This window comes from Perognathus longimembris, chromosome 12, assembly GCF_023159225.1.
Source record: "Perognathus longimembris pacificus isolate PPM17 chromosome 12, ASM2315922v1, whole genome shotgun sequence".
In the NCBI taxonomy this organism is placed as follows: Eukaryota; Metazoa; Chordata; class Mammalia; order Rodentia; family Heteromyidae; genus Perognathus; species Perognathus longimembris.
In genome coordinates, this window is record NC_063172.1 from 30,526,728 (window position 1) to 30,544,547 (window position 17,820).

Consider the following 17,820-nt stretch of genomic DNA (forward strand, 5'->3'; position numbering starts at 1 on the left):
GATTCCTGATGGAGTCTGCACAGGACACATGAACCCCACAAGCACACAGAAACTCCTGGGGCTCCAGAGGTAGGACTGAACTGAAAAGCTAAAGACCAAACATGCTATCTCTTGCAGCGCACTGAACTTTGGAGTTTAGGTCCCTGGAGAATGCACTTGTGTCCCAGATTTTATTTCTGATGCTAAGAAGAGATTCCAGGAGAGAGGTGCTTGACTATACACACAGAGCAGAAAGGTCCTGAAAATCTTCCTCTGTCACCACCCAGGAACCACTGGATGCCAAGCTATAGAATTGGCATTTTTTGTGGCAACAACAGAATTTGTTACATACTGTACCTCTTGGGACCATATGTGTCTCGTGTGTCTCAATGCCTGGGCCAAGCCAGCCCAAACTTGGGCAAATCTCTCAGGATCAATGTTTCTTAGTCCCCTGGCTTGAGGACGGTAGCTCTACAGAGGAACAGGATAGAGCCCTCGTCTCAAATGGCTCAGCCTGGCCATGTAGCTCATGAGATTCTTCAGGACAGCCATGGAGATGCAGTTTGCCCAAAAACTGAAGAAGCTGAGCTGGGAGCACTCCTTCAGAGCAGGTAGGATGGCCAAGAAGTGGGCATCAGTGAAGGCACAATCCTCTAGGGCCAGGGTTTCCAGAGTGGCAGCCACTCGCAATAGCAGGGCTTGCAGCATCTCAGGACTGAAGTGGTCCATGCGCAAACTCCTCAGCCGCAGGTGCTGGAGCTGCCTGGTGCAGGGACACTGGGACAGAAGCCTCAGGTCATTGTCTGTCATTGTACAGGAACTCAGAGACAAAGTCTTCAGAGGCTTCAGACTCCTGAGGATGGTGAACAGGTTTCCATCAAACAAGATGACATCCTCTACATGAAGCTCCTGGACATGCTGCAACAGCCCTAGGTGTGCCTCCAATTGGCCATAATGTCAGAATTTCATGGGACCCGAATGGTAATAGCACCCATCTTGGAGAAGCTGAGGATACGACGGTTCTTCATCTGGCCCAGGTAAGATACAAATGTTTTCGTGATTTCTCAATGCCAGAATTTGTTCACCACCAGTTCTGAATTTCAGATATAGAGCCAGAAAGAATCTGGAGCTTCCCTGAGCACAGCTGGACTTGTTCTTTCCTCTCCCTGGCTCACTGGAGCAGGTAGGCTTCCAGTCATCCTGGGTGCCATCTTTGATGGTCAGGTCCAGGATTATCATCAATGATTGTTCTTGTGTAGTCCCTGAACAGTGAGACTTGATGTTGGCTTGTCAGCCAGAATGTCTGCATAAAAGATTTGGGCCATGGAGGGGTAGCCCCATGCCCAGATGTTCGGGTGCTCATTCTGCAGATTGAGAAATTGCAGTTTTGAACAACTGGGGCGTTCCTTCCTGGCAAGTAGCAGATATCGAGCCTACCCAGGACAGCCTTGAAGGTTTCCAGGTCTGGTGACTGTGCCAGGTCTCCCAGGGGGAGGCAGGGGAAGGGCCAGGCCTGCACCGGCGTTCATCACCTCTCTGTGGCCCCCAGTGTAGGCTTCCACAAAGAGAGAGAGAACAGCAGAACAGGCAGTGTCCGGGGCAGATATGGCCAAGGCCAGGTGGTGGCTCAGCGAACTCTGCATGGTGAGACACTGGAGCAAGGGTGGGGTCCCAGTGCTCATCTTGCTGGATGAGATGTGGATCAGTTGTGCAGGGCTCTCTGAATCCCAGCAGGGCCAGGCATTGAATGAAGGCTCCAAGACTCTGCTCCATTAGTTCTTGATCACTCCCTTCCTTAGGCCAGATCTGTCTACCTAACTCAGTGAGTAGAATCAAATCTGCTGCAGAATGAATCAGCATTCATTTGGAAAAGGTGCTGTCTGGTACTTTGCCCAGCACTGACTGTTGCTGTGACAGTTCTTGCCAATCACTACAATTTCACAAACAAAACCCCATAAAGTCTACTTCCCAGAAAGGAATTTTGAAGTACTTCAGATACATATGTATTATCGTAGTACTACTATAATAGAAATCTCGTCAAGGACTGGATTGAAAATAAATTTCTGTATTTTCTTCCTCTATCCCAATGGATTCTACAATTTGCCCCATTGAGATTATATATTTATATACACATATGTGTGTATACATACATATATATATATATATATTTGACAGATCATTTTGGAAAGAAATCACAACAAAAAAGAAAATCCCTGCTCTTTCTGAATAATGTCTTCTGCGAGTTGTCACCATACACAGAGCTCCCACCTACAGTCTCAGCTACCTGACAGAGATCAGGAGGATCAAGGTTTAATGCCAGTTTAGGCATAAAGTTAGTGACAACCTATCTTACCAACAAACTGAATGGAGCAATGTGACTATAATCTCAGTTATATGGGAGGGTAGAGGCCTTCAGTAGGAAGATTACAGTTTGGGTTTTTTTTGACCAGTCCTGGGGTTTGGACTCGGGACCTGAGCACTGTCCCTGGCTTCTTTTTGCTCAAGGCTAGCACTCTACCACTTGAGCCACAACGCCACTTCTGGCTTTTTCTCTATATGTGGTGCTTAGGAATCGAACCCAAGGCCTCACGTATACGAGGCAAGCACTCTACCACTAGGCCATATTCCCAGCCTGAAGATTAGTTTGAGACCAGCCCTGGGCAAAAAAAAAAAAAAACACAAAAAAACACAAGACCCTGCCAGAAGATCTACTAAAGCAAAATTAGGGTAAGGGCATGACAAAAGCAGCAGAGCACCTGCCTAGCTATCATGAGGCCTTGTGCTCACACCCTAGTTCTGTAAATAAGCTTGCATAATTTTTTTAAGTGACTATAGCCAGCTCAAAGACATTTATTCTATCCACACTTAACAACCTAATGTCTTATCCAACACAATGGACTTTTGAGCTACAAGTTTATTAAAGGAACTGGGCACTGGTGGCTCATGCCTGTAACCCTAGCTACTCAGGAGGCTGAGATGAGGATCATGGTTCAAAGCCAGCTAAGGCAGGAAAGTCCAGGAGACTCTTATCTCCAATTAACCATGAAAACAAAACAAAACAAAACAAAACAAAAATGGCACTGTGGCTCAAAGTGGTAGTGTTAGACTTGAGCTAAAGAGCTTAGGGACAATGTCTAAGCAGAGTTCAAGCCACAGGACTAGACAAAAAAAAAGGGGGGGGGGGGCTGGGGATATGGCCTAGTGGCAAGAGAGCTTGCTTAGTATACATGAGGCCCTGGGTTCGATTCCTCAGCACCACATATACAGAAAACGGCCAGAAGCGGCGCTGTGGCTCAAGTGGCAGAGTGCTGGCCTTGAGCGGGAAGAAGCCAGGGACAGTGCTCAGGCCCTGAGTCCAAGGCCCAGGACTGGCCAAAAAAAAAAGTATTGAAAGAGACCAAAACTATGGAAAGGAAGTATAAAAGGGAAACGGTCTGGAAAAAGGTTCACTCAAGTACTCTTCTTTTTTTTTTTTTTTTTTTGCCAGTCCTGGGGCTTGGACTCAGGGCCTGAGCACTGTCCCTGGCTTCTTCTTGCTCAAGGCTAGCACTCTGCCACTTGAGCCACAGCGCCCCTTCCGGCCATTTTCTGTATATGTGGTGCTGGGGAATCGAACCCAGGGCCTCATGTATACGAGGCAAGCACTCTTGCCACTAGGCCATATCCCCAGCCCCTCAAGTACTCTTCTATATCTTCTCAACTATGTGCTGCTGTTAACTTTTTTTTCTTTGTGCCAGTCCTGGGCTGGCACAACTCAGGGCTGGCACTATCTCTAAGCTTTTGTGTTCAAGGCTAGCAACTAAACTGCTTGAGCCACAACTCCCCTTACAGCTTTTTTTTTGGTGGTAGTTAATTGGAGATATGTGTCTCCCAGATTTTCCAGCATGGACTGGCCTTGAACGATGATTCTCAGATCTCAGCCTCCTGAGTATCTAGTATTACAGACATAAAGCCACCAGTGCTAGCTATTGATGATAATCTTAAAGTTACAAATTATTCAATCTCCAAATAAATGAACAGGAAAGAGAAAGTTCAGCTTTGAATTATTAAGAAATTACAAAACAATTACTATTTTAACTGGGAGCTGGTGGCTCACCCCTATATAATCCTAGCTACTATGGGAGGCTGAGTTCTGAGGGTCATAGTTCATTTCAAGTCAGCCCAGCTAGTCAAGACTGTGAGACTCATCTGCAGTTAACTACACACACAAAAAAGCTGTAAGTAGAGTTGTGGCTCAGTGGTAAAGCACTAGCCTTGAGCACAAATGCTTAGGGACAACACCCATGCCTGAGTTCAAGCCCCAAGACAACTGCCATCAAACTAATTAAATAAATAAATACCTTGGATCCTCATTTCTCACTTGTCTGTTGAATTTTATATGGTATCTGCATGTTGAGCTACTATCCCACACTTTATTTTCCAACCATCTTTTTTTATACCAGTACTGGTACTTAAACTAAGGGCCTAAGCACTATCCTTGAGCTATTATGCCCTATCACTTGTACCATAGCTCCCACTTCTGGCTTTTTCGTGGTTCCTACCTGGGCTGACTTCAAACCATGACTCTCAGATTTTACCCCTCCTGACTAGCTAGGATTACATGTATACACCATCAGCACATGGCTTCTTTTTTTCTTTTTTCAAACTCAAGTTATATTCCCCAAAGCCAATAAAAATGAAGTCAAGCACAGCATACTGAGTGTGGAAGGCTCAGGCTGCCGGCATCTCAAGGACTGGGCACCACCTTTCCATTTACCCATATCTAGCCTAGCACTTCTTTCTTCATAGGGAAAAATGGCTCCAGATTCACTAAACAACAGAGAACATGACAACCTCTTAGAAGAAAGGTAAATTCTACAACATATCAGAATACAGATATGCACTATCCTTTTAATATTTATTCCTTCTCCCCAAAAGGCCTAAGTGAATGGTGGGCAAAAGATGTAAGACAAAAAGCTGGGTGCTGGGGCTGGGGATGTGGCTTAGTGATAAGAGTGCTTGCCTAGCATGCATGAAGCCGTGGGTTCGATTCCACAGCCACCACATAAACAGAAAAGGCTGGAAGTGGCACTGTGGCTCAAGTAGTAGAGTGCTAGCCTTGAGCAAAAGAAGCCAGGGACAGTGCTCAGGCTCTGAGTTCAAACCCCAGGACTAGCCAAAAGGGGGTGGGGGGGAGGCTGGGAGCTGGTGGCTCATGCCTATAATCTTAGCTACACAGAAGGCAGAGATCTAAGGGTTGTGGTTTGAACCCAGCACTGACAGGAAAGTCAGTGAGATTACGATCTCAATTATCCAAAGAAGTCAGAAGTGGAAGAGGAGCTATGGCTCAAGTGGTATAGTACTACTCTTGAGCAAAAAGTATCAGGGACTATACTATGTAGAAGTTAGATTTAAACTTTTTTTTGGGGGGGGGCCAGTCCTGGGCCTTGGACTCAGGGCCTGAGCACTGTCCCTGGCTTCTTCCCGCTCAAGGCTAGCACTCCGCCACTTGAGCCACAGCGCCGCTTCTGGCCGTTTTCTGTATATGTGGTGCTGGGGAATCGAACCTAGGGCCTCGTGTATCCGAGGCAGGCACTCTTGCCACTAGGCTATATCCCCAGCCCAGAAGTTAGATTTAAACACAATAGAATATGACAAATTATACAGGATCCTAGACACCCATATATAGTGAGACCAAAAGAGAATAGTCCTAGGAGAAAAGCACCAAGTTGTAATAACCAAGCACCTCCACATACGGATATAAAGTAATAACACATACAGAAATGAACTCCAAAGATATGGAAACGAAGGACCTTTGCTTAATTTCTCTTTTCGTTCTTTATCTCATATACGGTGTATACACATGCACGTCTGAGGCAAGATTGGGGGAGGGCACAGAATCAGTGGCAAACTGGTGAAAATTTGCACTGGACATTGACGAAAGTGAACCAAGCAACTCATGGACGGAGATGGGAGAGAGGAGATGAAAGAGAATGAGGGAACAGATGATACTAAGCTAAAGGAAAGAAATGTACCTAATCCCACTGTATATCATCTCTAAAACAATTAAAAAAAAAAAAAAAAAAGCTCAGGGACAGTGGCCAGGGCTGGTGTTCAAGCCCTGGAAAGTCACAGGGATGTGTGTGTACAACAAAGCAGTAATTTAAAAAGTAGATAACGTGGCTGGGGATATAGCCTAGTGGCAAGAGTGCCTGCCTCTGATACACGAGGCCCTAGGTTCGATTCCCCAGCACCACATATACAGAAAACGGCCAGAAGCGGCGCTGTGGCTCAAGTGGCGGAGTGCTAGCCTTGAGCGGGAAGAAGCCAGGGACAGTGCTCAGGCCCTGAGTCCAAGGCCCAGGACTGGCCAAAAAAAAAAAAAAAAAAAAAAAAGTAGATAACGTAATATAAGATAGAAAAGGAAAAAAAAGGGACTGGACTTAGATTCCTACACTAAGAACACAGACAGTGCATAAGTATTCATTGATTTGATTTGTAATGATGGAAAGATAGCAAAGTTAAAATATCAACTCAAATGCGCCCATGAATCAATATTTATAATCTAATGGAAAGGACAGTCACATTCTCTGCCCTTCAGAATCCTAAAATATGTGCAAGTGTTATCTGATGTACTTACTGGCATCATCCATGAACTCAAAGTCCCCTCCTAGTTCAGAACTTGAAAAGTGGTACTGATATGGATCAGCCAGGGCACTCAGGAGAATCAGCAATACCACAACATTGATGATCTGCAATTAAAAAAGAAAATGTGAGGAACCCTAGGACATTGCTCACCAAGTAGCTTATGGTAAAACACGGAATTAGTACTACAGCTGCCCATTGGGGGAGTGGCCAACAGTCCCCAAGGCAGATGGCACAGCCAACCCTCTCAGCCACTGTCAAGGACACAACACAGGCTTAGCGTACTGAAATGAGAGGGATTTCATCTACCAACACTCACCCAGCTCAGTGAGCAACTGGGGCAACACAGGCCCTAACACCAGTGGCTAGAAAAACACACAACTCCCAATGAACAAAGGGCAAAAACCCTAGCTTTCCAGTTACCACATACTTAACAGGTTCAGATCATAATTGCTGTAGGACTATCTAGGAAAGAGCATCAGGAACGAATGCAAAGCTACTTGGTGGCAGAGTCATCATTGCAGCAGCATGCATGACTGTCTAGCACATTGGTATATGGCCAAAGTCAGTTACTCTCCAATGGTTATTCCAACTATCTCTTGGTTCTCCAAAGACTTCAGACACTTTACAACACACTTTAAACAGTTATCATATTGGGGGGTGGGGAAAAAAAACTGACCAGAGCACATGAAAGGCTTTTAAGGGAGGGTCCAGATTAGTCCCCCAAGAGCAACATAGTATTCAGAAAGGACAATGCTACTTGACAAACTATCACATTTTGGCATTTCATTCCCTTTACTTTTTTTTTTTGCCAATCCTAGGGCTTGAACTCAGGGCCTAGGTACTGTCCCTGAGCTTCTTTTGCTCAAGAATAGCACTCTGCTGGGGCTGGGAATGTGAACTAGTGGTAGAGTGCTTGCCTCACATACATGAAGCCCTGGGTTCAATTCCTCAGCACCACATATAGAAAAAGCCAGAAGTGGTGCTGTGGCTCAAGTGGTAGAGTACAAGCCTTGAGCAAAAAGAAGCCAGGGACAGTGCTCAGGCCCTGAGTCCAAGCCCCAGGATGGGAGGGAGGGAGGGAGAGGGGGGGGGAGGGAGGGAGGAGGGAGGGAGGGAGGGAGGGAGGGAGGGAGGGAGGGAAGGAAGGAAGGAAGGAAGGAAGGAAGGAAGGAAGGAAGGAAGGAAGGAAGGAAGGAAGGAAGGAAGGAAGGAAGAAAGGAAGAAAGGAAGAAAGGAAGAAAGAAAGAAAGAAAGAAAGAAAGAAAGAAAGAAAGAAAGGAAAGAAAGAGAGACAGAAAAGGAAAGAATAGCACTCTGCTACTTGAACCATAACCCCACTTCTGGCTTTTTCGGTTTATGTGGTGTTATGGGGTTTGAGGGAGGAGATTCCACATCCCTCTAAGAGTCCATCACTCAGAGACAGTCTCAAGCAAAAGGGAAGCAAAAAGTGAACCGATAGGCCAGGGACATGGCCAGGGACACAGCACAGACTCTGGAGCTGAAACTGCAAAGGCTAACAGTCCTCAAGCTGGGGCTTATAAAGGTAAAAGTGTAGCACACATGTAGGGTGTTGAGGGGTTGGCACAGCGGGTAGAGCAAGCAACAAGCAAGTTAAGCAAGCCGCTTACAGAAGCAGAATTTGAGGTCAGGTTGACCTAATATTTAACTTCATTTTAACAATTGCTACCATGTTTCCCTAATCAAGATGGAGTCAGCTCTACTCACCCCAACAGTGGTAGTGAGGAATCAAACCCAGGGAGGGCTTCATGTATGCTAGGCAAGCACTCTGCCATTAAGCCACACATTCCCAGCCTCCCTTTACATTTTAACTTTGAAAAAGTCATGTGGAAGATAATGGCTTACTGAAGTGAAGATCAATGAAACTCCATAGAAATATGCACAACACAGGAATGGATTTGCAAACACACATTTAGGATTCATGGATGAAACTTTAAAGAGGAGAGGGAAGTGTTACGGCTTATATCTGAAACATCCCCCCAAAAGCTTATGTGTTAGGAGCCTCGATCCCCAATGCAACAGTGTTCAGGGATGGCCCAGAAGGTGACTGGACATGGAAACAGAATCCTTAGACACTGACTAGTCTTGACTAGATATATAGAACTTGACTAGATGTAGATGAAAGAAAAGGAAGAAACAAGACTAAAACTTTGAGCCAGGTGCAGAACTGTTGTTCTCAAGGTTGTTGGGAGGACTATGAGGTTGATTTTAGGCATCTTATACTACAAGTTCCTGCACAATGTTGCTAGCTGCTGCACTTGATGTCTGGCACTCTGCTTCTTATTCAGTTTCACTGCTATGCCTGCCCTGTTTTCCCATTTTGCCTGCCTGTGTCCTGACATGCTTCTCTGCTCTCCCCACTCAGCCTAACACCTCACATTAGTCTCAACAGAGTTCTGACTAGTGGTTCTGTGTGTCCTCCTTTCTCTCCAGAATGGGTCCTGGTCCCCATGCCTGGCTGTGCCTTACTGCTCTTAAAGCAATCATATGTACTCCAAACCTCAAGTCCCTCGGTACTCATATACAAGTACAGACCTAGGGCCAATGCCCTCTTCTGGTACCCCCTTTTGTGAGATCACCCAGGGATGGAACACAAAGATAACTCTTTTCCCATCACAAATAACTTGACACTGTGCTCTTTAAACTGAAGGGAGACATTTTCCTAACAGGAGGTCTATGTGCCAATGGATATTATTATGTAAGACCTTAACAGCTGAATGGGAACTGGGCATACAAAGGATGAAGTGAATACTAAAGTGATGCATGAGGACCTACTTCTGCACAAAAGCATGGAGAGCAGACCTAGACATTACAGTTACTAAATGTGGTCACAAGACAAAGGTCAAGTTCAAACCTAAAGAACAGTGAGAGGAAATGGAAATCACCCCACCATCAATTCTGAATAAGAATGAAGTATCACCACAAATGAAAACCAGGAAGGTAGGCAGATTACCAGGAGCAGGTTACATAATGGCCACGGTTAATCTCAATGTAGAAGACAGAGAAGCAGGCTGGGAATATGGCCTAGTGGCAAGAGTGCTTGCTTCCTACACATGAAGCTCTTGGTTCAATTCCCCAACACCACATATATGGAAAACGGCCAGAAGGGGCGCTGTGGCTCAGGTGGCAGAGTGCTGGCCTTGAGCGGGAAGAAGCCAGGGACAGTGCTCAGGCCCTGAGTCCAAGGCCCAGGACTGCCCGCCCCCAAAAAAAAGAAGAGAGAGAAGCATATTTATGTTCTTCAGTTACTGCTCCAATATTTTGGTTTTCTTTCTGTTTTGATCTGTCATATACAAACTTTCCCTGTGCTGTCATATATTTTTCTCTTGTTCTTGACAAAGATCATTTCTGTATGTGAATGAATTCAACCCCTGTCCAATTACTTAAGTAGTGTTAGGCCTTGTACATTCTCCAGGGACTCCAAGTGCTTTTCACTCTTAAATCATGCATCAGATCTCAAAGAAAGAGATCTGCAGATTGAATGTAAACCACAAGAAGTAGAGAGCTGTCAACTTTAATTTCTAAAAGCCTCAATAAAAGAAGCTTACAAACACTTAAGCCCACAGCAATCAAATAATCAGAAATTAATGCAAACTAGTCTAAATATAACCACTGCAGACACCAATACAAACAAAAGCTTAAAAGGATAAATGATATTAAAACTAAGTAACAGAATCCACAGAAATCTATGGCAAAACATTAAAATAATGTTCACAGTATAATAACAACTATAGCAAAAAAACCCGAAGTTATATGATCCAAATTTCATTGTATTTGTAGTGAGACAGTGCAAACTTCCAAACCAATGGGGCAGCAAATGATGGGAAGCAAGAAAACATAAGAGCTCACCATATCAGTCTTCAAATACTACATGGTCAACAAGATTGGTAGGAAATATAAGACTAAGGAAAAAAAGACTTAACAAGCTAGTAAGCACCTAACAATGGCTTTAAAATAGCTTGACCTCTTTAGCTTTTTTGCCCATTGAGTAATTTATTAGCTTTGGGAGGGGTTGGTTTCTTGAGCCTCTTGTATATTTTATATATTGGGCCTTTGTCTGATGTACTGCTGGCAAAGACCTCTCAGTCTGTTGGCTATCTTTCTAAATTAGAAACTGTGTCCTTTGCTGTGCAGAAACTTTTCAGTTTGATGTAATCCCATTTGTCAAGTCTCTCTCCTATGTGCCCCTGGAACTCTTCAAAGTTTCTGCCTATGCCTACGAGTTCTCGTGTTTCTCCTACTCCCTCTCCCTCTGTTGCAGGAGTTTCAAAGTTTCAGGTCTGACATTGAGGTCTTTGATCCACTTTGAGCTAATATTTGTGCACAGTGACAAAAGTGATCCAAGATCCATACAAGGAACTGGTGACTCAACGCCCGTAATTCTTCCTACTCAGGAGGTTGAGATCTGAAGATAACAGTCTGAAGCCAGCCCAGGGAAGGGGACTCCTATCTCCATTAACCACCAGAAAACTAGAAGTAGAGCTGTGTGGCTCAGAGTGGTAGAGTGCTAGCCTTGAGCAAAAGAGCTCAGGGACAGAACCCAGACCCTGAGTTCAAGCCTCATAACCAACCAAAAACACACACAAAAAAAGACCCATTGTTAGTGTTCTGCATATGGAGGCCCAGTTTTCTCAACATGAATTATTGAAGAGGCTTTTTTTTTTCACTGTCTATCTTTGGCTCCCTTATCAAATACCAAATAAATATAAGCATATGGTCTAATTTCCAGGTCTTCTAGTCTGTTCCACTGATCTTCGGGTTTACTTTTGTACCAATATCAAGCTGTTTTTCTTATTATAGCTATGTTGTACAGCTTGAGGACTGGGATTGTGATACCACCAGCATTACTTTTTTATTTTTTTGGCTTATAGTTGCTCTGGCTATTCTAGCTAGGTCTTTCCTTGTTCCATATGAATTTCTGGTGAATTTTTGGATTGTTTTTTCTCTAAGAACTTCATTGGGATTTTGAAGGGAACTGCATTAAATATATAGATGATTTTTGTCAGTATGAACATTTTTACAATACTAATTCTACCTACCCATGAACATAGGTCTTTCCATTTTCTAATGTCATCTTTGATTCTTCTTCAAACTTTTTTATTTTTTTGGGGGGGTGGTCTTTTCTTTTTTGGTACTGGGGATTGAACCCAGGACGTTGCACTTGCTAGGCAAGTGCTTTGCCACTGAGCTACATCCCAGCACTTTCTTCCAACTTTTGTAGCTTTCACTATAAAGGTAAGAATGGCAAAGAAACACATGAGGAAATGCTCATCATTCCCTGGCCATAGAGGAAATGCAAGCCTGGTGTGGGTGGCTCGCGCCTGTAATCCTACTCAGGAGGCTGAAATCTGAGGACTGTTGTTTCTGCCAGCCCAGGCAGAAAAGGCACATCTCAGATTATCCACTCATAAGCTGAAGTGGAGCTGCTGCTCAAAGTGGTAAAGCAAAGTTCAGAGCCATCCCTTAAGCCCATTATATTCTTATCTCCAACTAACTACCAAAAAAGATAAAGCTTTGAGAAAAAGAGCTCAGGAACAGCCTGAGCCCCGCGTTCAAGCCCCACAACCACTACCATTACCCACTCCCCCCCCCCCAAAAAAAAAGAAAAGAAATACAAATCAAGACAACTCTGAGATCTCATCTCATTAAGACTGGCCAACATTGTGAAATGGAACAGCAAATGTTGGCGGGGATGTGAGGAAAAAGGAACCTTATTGTACTACTGGTTGGGAATGTAAACTAATATAACCACTCTGACAGCAGTTTGGGAGTTTCTCAAAAAAATTAAACATAGACCTTCTCTACAACCCAGCCATACCATTCCTGGGTATCTACCCTGACTATCACAAGTCAGGATATGATAGACACTTGCACATAGTGCTCATTGTTGCATTACCCACAATAGCCAAAGCATGGAAATAGCCCAGATGCCCCACAATAGATGAGTGGATCCAAAAAAATGTGGTACCTATACACAATGGAATTGTACAGAGCCATTAGATAAAATGTCATTTGCAGGGAAATGGACAGACCTAGAACAAATCATGTTAAGTGAGGTAAGCCAAGCTCAGACTCATATGAGGATCGTAGAACTAAAATATCCTGGAACAAAATAAATTATCTTTAGGCATTCACACAGACAAAAGGAAGAAACTTTTAGGAGAGAAACAGAAAGGCATAATGCATATGTGCATCTGATCATATAAAATATTTATTGAGGGGCTGGGGATATAGCCTAGTGGCAAGAGTGCCTGCCTCGGATACACGAGGCCCTAGGTTCGATTCCCCAACACCACATATACAGAAAAAAAAACGGCCAGAAGTGGCGCTGTGGCTCAAGTGGCAGAGTGCTAGCCTTGAGCGGGAAGAAGCCAGGGACAGTGCTCAGGCCCTGAGTCCAAGGCCCAGGACTGGCCAACAAAAAAAAAATTTATTGAAATGAAGTCCAGGAAATGGAAATGAGGTTTTTTTTTTTCCCCTTTTTGCTTCATTTTCTTTTTGTCTTGTTGGTTTAAAGACATCTTTAAACCAAGACAATCTGCCTTTGGGAGTGTAAGGGGAGGCACAGAAATAGAGACTAAAGGTAAACAACTATAGCAGTGGTACTCACAGGACACTTGAAAATGACTATGCAACTTGAGTGAGATAGAAGGGAAAAACTAGGAGAGGGCGATGGAGAAAATCGCATTGTACTCTTTGCCTGACTTACGTAACTGTAACCCCTCTTTTTATCTTTCCAAATAAACACTTTAAATGAAAAATAAATATGGGGGCAGGAATGTGGCCTAGTGGTAGAGTGCTTACCTAGCATGCACAAAGCTCTGGGTTCAATTACTCAGCACCACATATACAGCAAAAGCCAGAGGGGGTGCTGTGGCTCAAGTGGCAGAGTGCTAGCCTTGAGCAAAAAAGAAGCCAGGGACAGTGCTCAGGCCCTGAGTCCAAGGCCCAGGACTGGCAAGAGGAAGGAAGGGAGGGAGGGAGGGAGGGAGGGAGGGAGGGAGGCAGGGAGGGAGGGAGGGAGGGAGGCAGGGAGGGAGGGAGGCAGGGAGGGAGGGAGGGAGGGAGGGAGGGAGGGAGGAAGGGAGGGAGGGAGGGAGGAAGGAAGGAAGGAAGGAAGGAAGGAAGGAAGGAAGGAAGGAAGGAAGGAGGAAGGAAGGCAAAAAAAAGAAAGAAAGAAAGAAAAATATGATCCCTTGACCTCTAGCCAGGAACTGGTGGCTTACACCTGCAACCTACTCGGGAGGATGAGATCTGAGGATCAAAGTTCAGAGCCAACCCAAGCTTTTAGAAAAGCCCATTATGTTCTTTTCTTTTTTGCCAGTCCTGGGCCTTGAACTCAGAGCCTGAGCACTGTCCCTGGCTTCTTTTTGCTCAAGGCTAGCATTCTACCACTTGACCCACAGTGCCACTTCTGGCCATTTTTTATATCTGTAGTGTTGAGGAATCAAACTCAGGGCTTCATGTATACAAGGCAAGCACTAGCCTTGAGTACAAAAGGTGAAGGACAGTTCTCAGGCCCTAAGGCTTCAACTCCCAGGACCAGCACCAGAAAAAAAAAAAAAAAAAAAGGCCTGACCTCACTATAACACAATATTTAGTTACTAAATATACTGAGATTTAAGTAACTTGGTTTGCTCTAAAAAAGTATTAGTGCATTCCTCCCAGATGGGACAGGCAACATCTATAGAGTAGTCACAGTCACCTTTACCACAATGGCAGAAGTCATATACCCCAAGGCAGATACTTAAATGGATTAAGATATGACAAATGAAGAGGCATGACAAGGAATAGCTTAGGCCAATTGAAACTCCACCTCTACATGTAATATTTTGGTTTTCTTTCTCTATTGTGGTCTGTCATATACAAATTCCCTGTATTGTCATATGTTTTTCTCTTGTTCTTGACAATGATTACTTCCCTATGTAAAAAAAATTGAACACCTGTCCAATTACTTAAGTGGTGACCTTGCATATTATCTTCAGGAACCCAAAGTGAGAATCAGGTCCCATCTGAAAAACCCATGGACCTTTGCTGTTTTTCTCTCTTATGCCAAGCAGCATTTAGAACTTTCTCCCTGATATGCCTCCCTTATGATGGAGCATAAAAAAAGGGTCTTATTTCTTATATTTGTGTCTAGTTCTCCTGATAGCATAAGAACCAGAGGGGTTAAAAACAGTAATATGTTCATACAGGCTAAAACAGGTTTGCAAATACTTGTGCAGTTTTTGTTATTTTCCAGAGTGTCTAATGTGAGCATCATCACTTTTAGGGACTTGGGAGGACAGGGGGGTAGAGCCCTTGCCCAGCACGCACAAGGACCTAGGCTGGATCTCGACCATTTCAAACCAAACAAATAAAAAATTAAACTCACAACTATTGTAAAGGGCTGGGTAAATATGGTTTAGTGGTTGAGTGCTTGCCTTGCATGCATGAAGCCCTGGGTTCGATTCCTCAGCACCACATAAACCGAACAAGCCAGAAGTGGTGCTGTGGCTCAAGTGGTAGAGTGCTAGCCTTGAGCAAAAAGAAGCCAGGGACAATGCTCAGTACCTGAGTCCAAGCCCCAGAACTGATTAAACTTAAATTGCTAAAAAGAAATCATGACGTAAGAAGATGGTCAATAACAAGCAAATCTGGCCAAGTATTCAAGTCAGTACTGGAAATAAGAACAAGGGAGTCTTGTCAAGGGTAAAATTATAACCACTCAGTAATCTGACACTTCTTGTAATGGAGAACCAAGTAATACAAACCAACATTCCCACTGAGGGCAATCAAAAAGCCTTCACAAAATATATGTCTATAAAAAGGAATGGTGAGAGCTAATGAGTAGTAAAGAATGCCTGTACTCAGAACTAGAAGGTATAAATATCCCTGAGGGTATGTTGATTCTAGGAAAGATAAAAATCAGAGATGAGAGCTAAGATCCCCAGTACAGGATGTCCAAAGTTGGAGTAAGCACCTGCTGGGGGGAGAGGTCAACAGAACACCTCACTGCCTACCCTAAGGCCATAAAGGGATGTCATCATGAAAGTAGCAAATACTAAAAAAGGACAGGCACATACAGATAAAAGCAGCACAGCTTTACATCACATCCCCTGAATCTTCAAACTGGATTAAGTGGATCCCTAAGTAATTAAGACCCCTGCAGTTAACTTTAAAGATAACACCACCCAATGCTTCAAATTGTTTCTTCAACTTTTAACTACAATGCCCAAAACACATAATGCAAGAAACTATCCAAAATACACATTATAAGAAGCTAATACTCCAAGATTAAGAACACAAATATGCCACAGATGCTCTAGACATTCGAGTGAACCTTTCAAAGTAGTTATGCTTATGATACATTCTGCAGGAAGAGAACAAAAGCAATCATTATGATACATTATTTTTAAAGTCAAGGATGCATGTGATAATCTATGGCAACTTCTAAGAGAATCATCAGAACATGCGATAGATAAATGGACATTCACTTAATGGTAATGTAAGAGGAAAACAAAACATGCTTTTTGCTAGCCCTTGTGAATCAGCTCAAAGTCCCTAAACTTTGTGTTTGATCTGAGCCATTCTCTGCTGCAGTCCCTTTGTAATCACCCGTTTACCGATAACCATCCAGGGTAAATGTAGACAGGGATCTCAAAATATCAGGAAACCAGTTGTTCCTAATTTGTTCCCATAATTAAGTAATAACCTCTGGAATTCCTCTTAGGACAAAGACTGAGCTAATGGTCAACTAGGCCATACTCTGCATACCTCTCTCACCTCTAACTCCAAATTCTCCTATTAAACATGAAGCCAACACCTGTACCTCTAAAGATGACTGAAACTGTACTAAAGTGCTGTCTTCCCATGGCTGCCATGTAATAAATCTTACCTTTCCCTATGTGGGATATGGATGTAAGAGATTTTCAAGTAGACAAAGGACTACGGAGAATTCCACGTGGTATTGGGGCAGAAGAGAGAACTTTATTCAGCAGAACTGCTGGCCTGCTGCTAAATCCAAGGCACGTGTGGCAGGCCAGAGTCACTCTCAGGCGAAGCCTTATCTAGGGCAGGGGGGCTGGGGTGTATGTGTCCAAGTGGATTAGGGTGTGACCTCAGAGAAGGGGGAGATAACTGCCTCCAAGTGTGCCATTATGGGGGGAGGAGGCATCTGCATGGAGCCCTCCTGGGGGTGGACCTTACATTAGGGATGAGTGGCAGGACCTAACTGGGGACTCCTGGACTTTAGGTCTGGGTCTAAAACCCTGGTTTCAACAACAGTAAATATAAGTTTTGAGATTTTTTTTTTTTTTTTTGCCAGTCCTGGGTCTTGAGCTCAGGGCCTGAGAACTGTCCTCTTTATGCTCAAGGCTAGCACTCGGCCACTTGAGCCACAGCGCTACTTCTGGATAGTTTCTATATATGTGGTGCTGAGGAATCGAACCCAGGGCTTCAGTATACAAGGTAAGCACTCTTGCCACTAGGCCATATTCCCAGCCCCCTGTGCATTTTTTTCTGTATGTGCACAACAGTCATTAATAAAAATGGTGTAAAACAAGCCTATTTAGCCAGGTGTGTATAACTCATGCCTGTAATTCTAACTACTCAGGAGGCTGAGATCTGAGGATCACGGGTTCAAAGCCAGGCAGGAAAGTCTGCAAGACTCTAATCTCCAATTTACTACTCAAAAACCAGAAGAGGAACTACTGCTCCAAGTGGCAGGTAGAACACTAGCCTTGCACAAGAGTTGAAAGACAGCACGTAGGCTCTAAATTCAAGCCCATGACCAACACAAATGAAAAAAATAATCTGCTGTGCTCTTTTTAGATAATTGGCTAATTTTCAATTTTTATATTCTAGTATTTCAATACTTCCCCAAAGCTATTAATGGTAAGTGAACCTTTCCTCTGGGCTTTTCTTAAATGGGAGAATGAAATGACATCCAAGTCTGAATTCTCAACTCAAAATTCTTTAAAGAAAATTTTATAGAGTTCAAATTCAAATGTTTTTTGCCAGTCCTGAGGCTTGAACTCAGGGCCAGGACACTGTCCCTAAGCCTCTTCTGGCTCAAGGCTAGCACTCTACCACTTGAACAACAGTGTCCTTTCTGGCTTTTCCTAAGTAGGTTACTGGAGATAAAAGTCTCGTGGACTTTCCTGACTGGTCTGGCTTTGTACTGTGAGGCTCAGATCTCAGCCTCCTGAGTAGCTT

At 43.9% G+C, this 17,820-nt stretch overlaps 1 protein-coding gene across 1 annotated transcript in view; it reads right to left on the reverse strand.

Annotated features, from left to right (window-relative positions):
• The window catches only part of Laptm4b (lysosomal protein transmembrane 4 beta), a 70,892-nt gene that overhangs the window by 36,700 nt on the left and 16,372 nt on the right, over positions 1-17,820 (reverse strand). Inside the window, exon 2 of the mRNA XM_048358744.1 lies at positions 6,599-6,710. Within this exon, the coding sequence (XP_048214701.1) occupies positions 6,599-6,710 (112 nt within the window). The remainder of the gene's footprint in view (positions 1-6,598; positions 6,711-17,820) is intronic.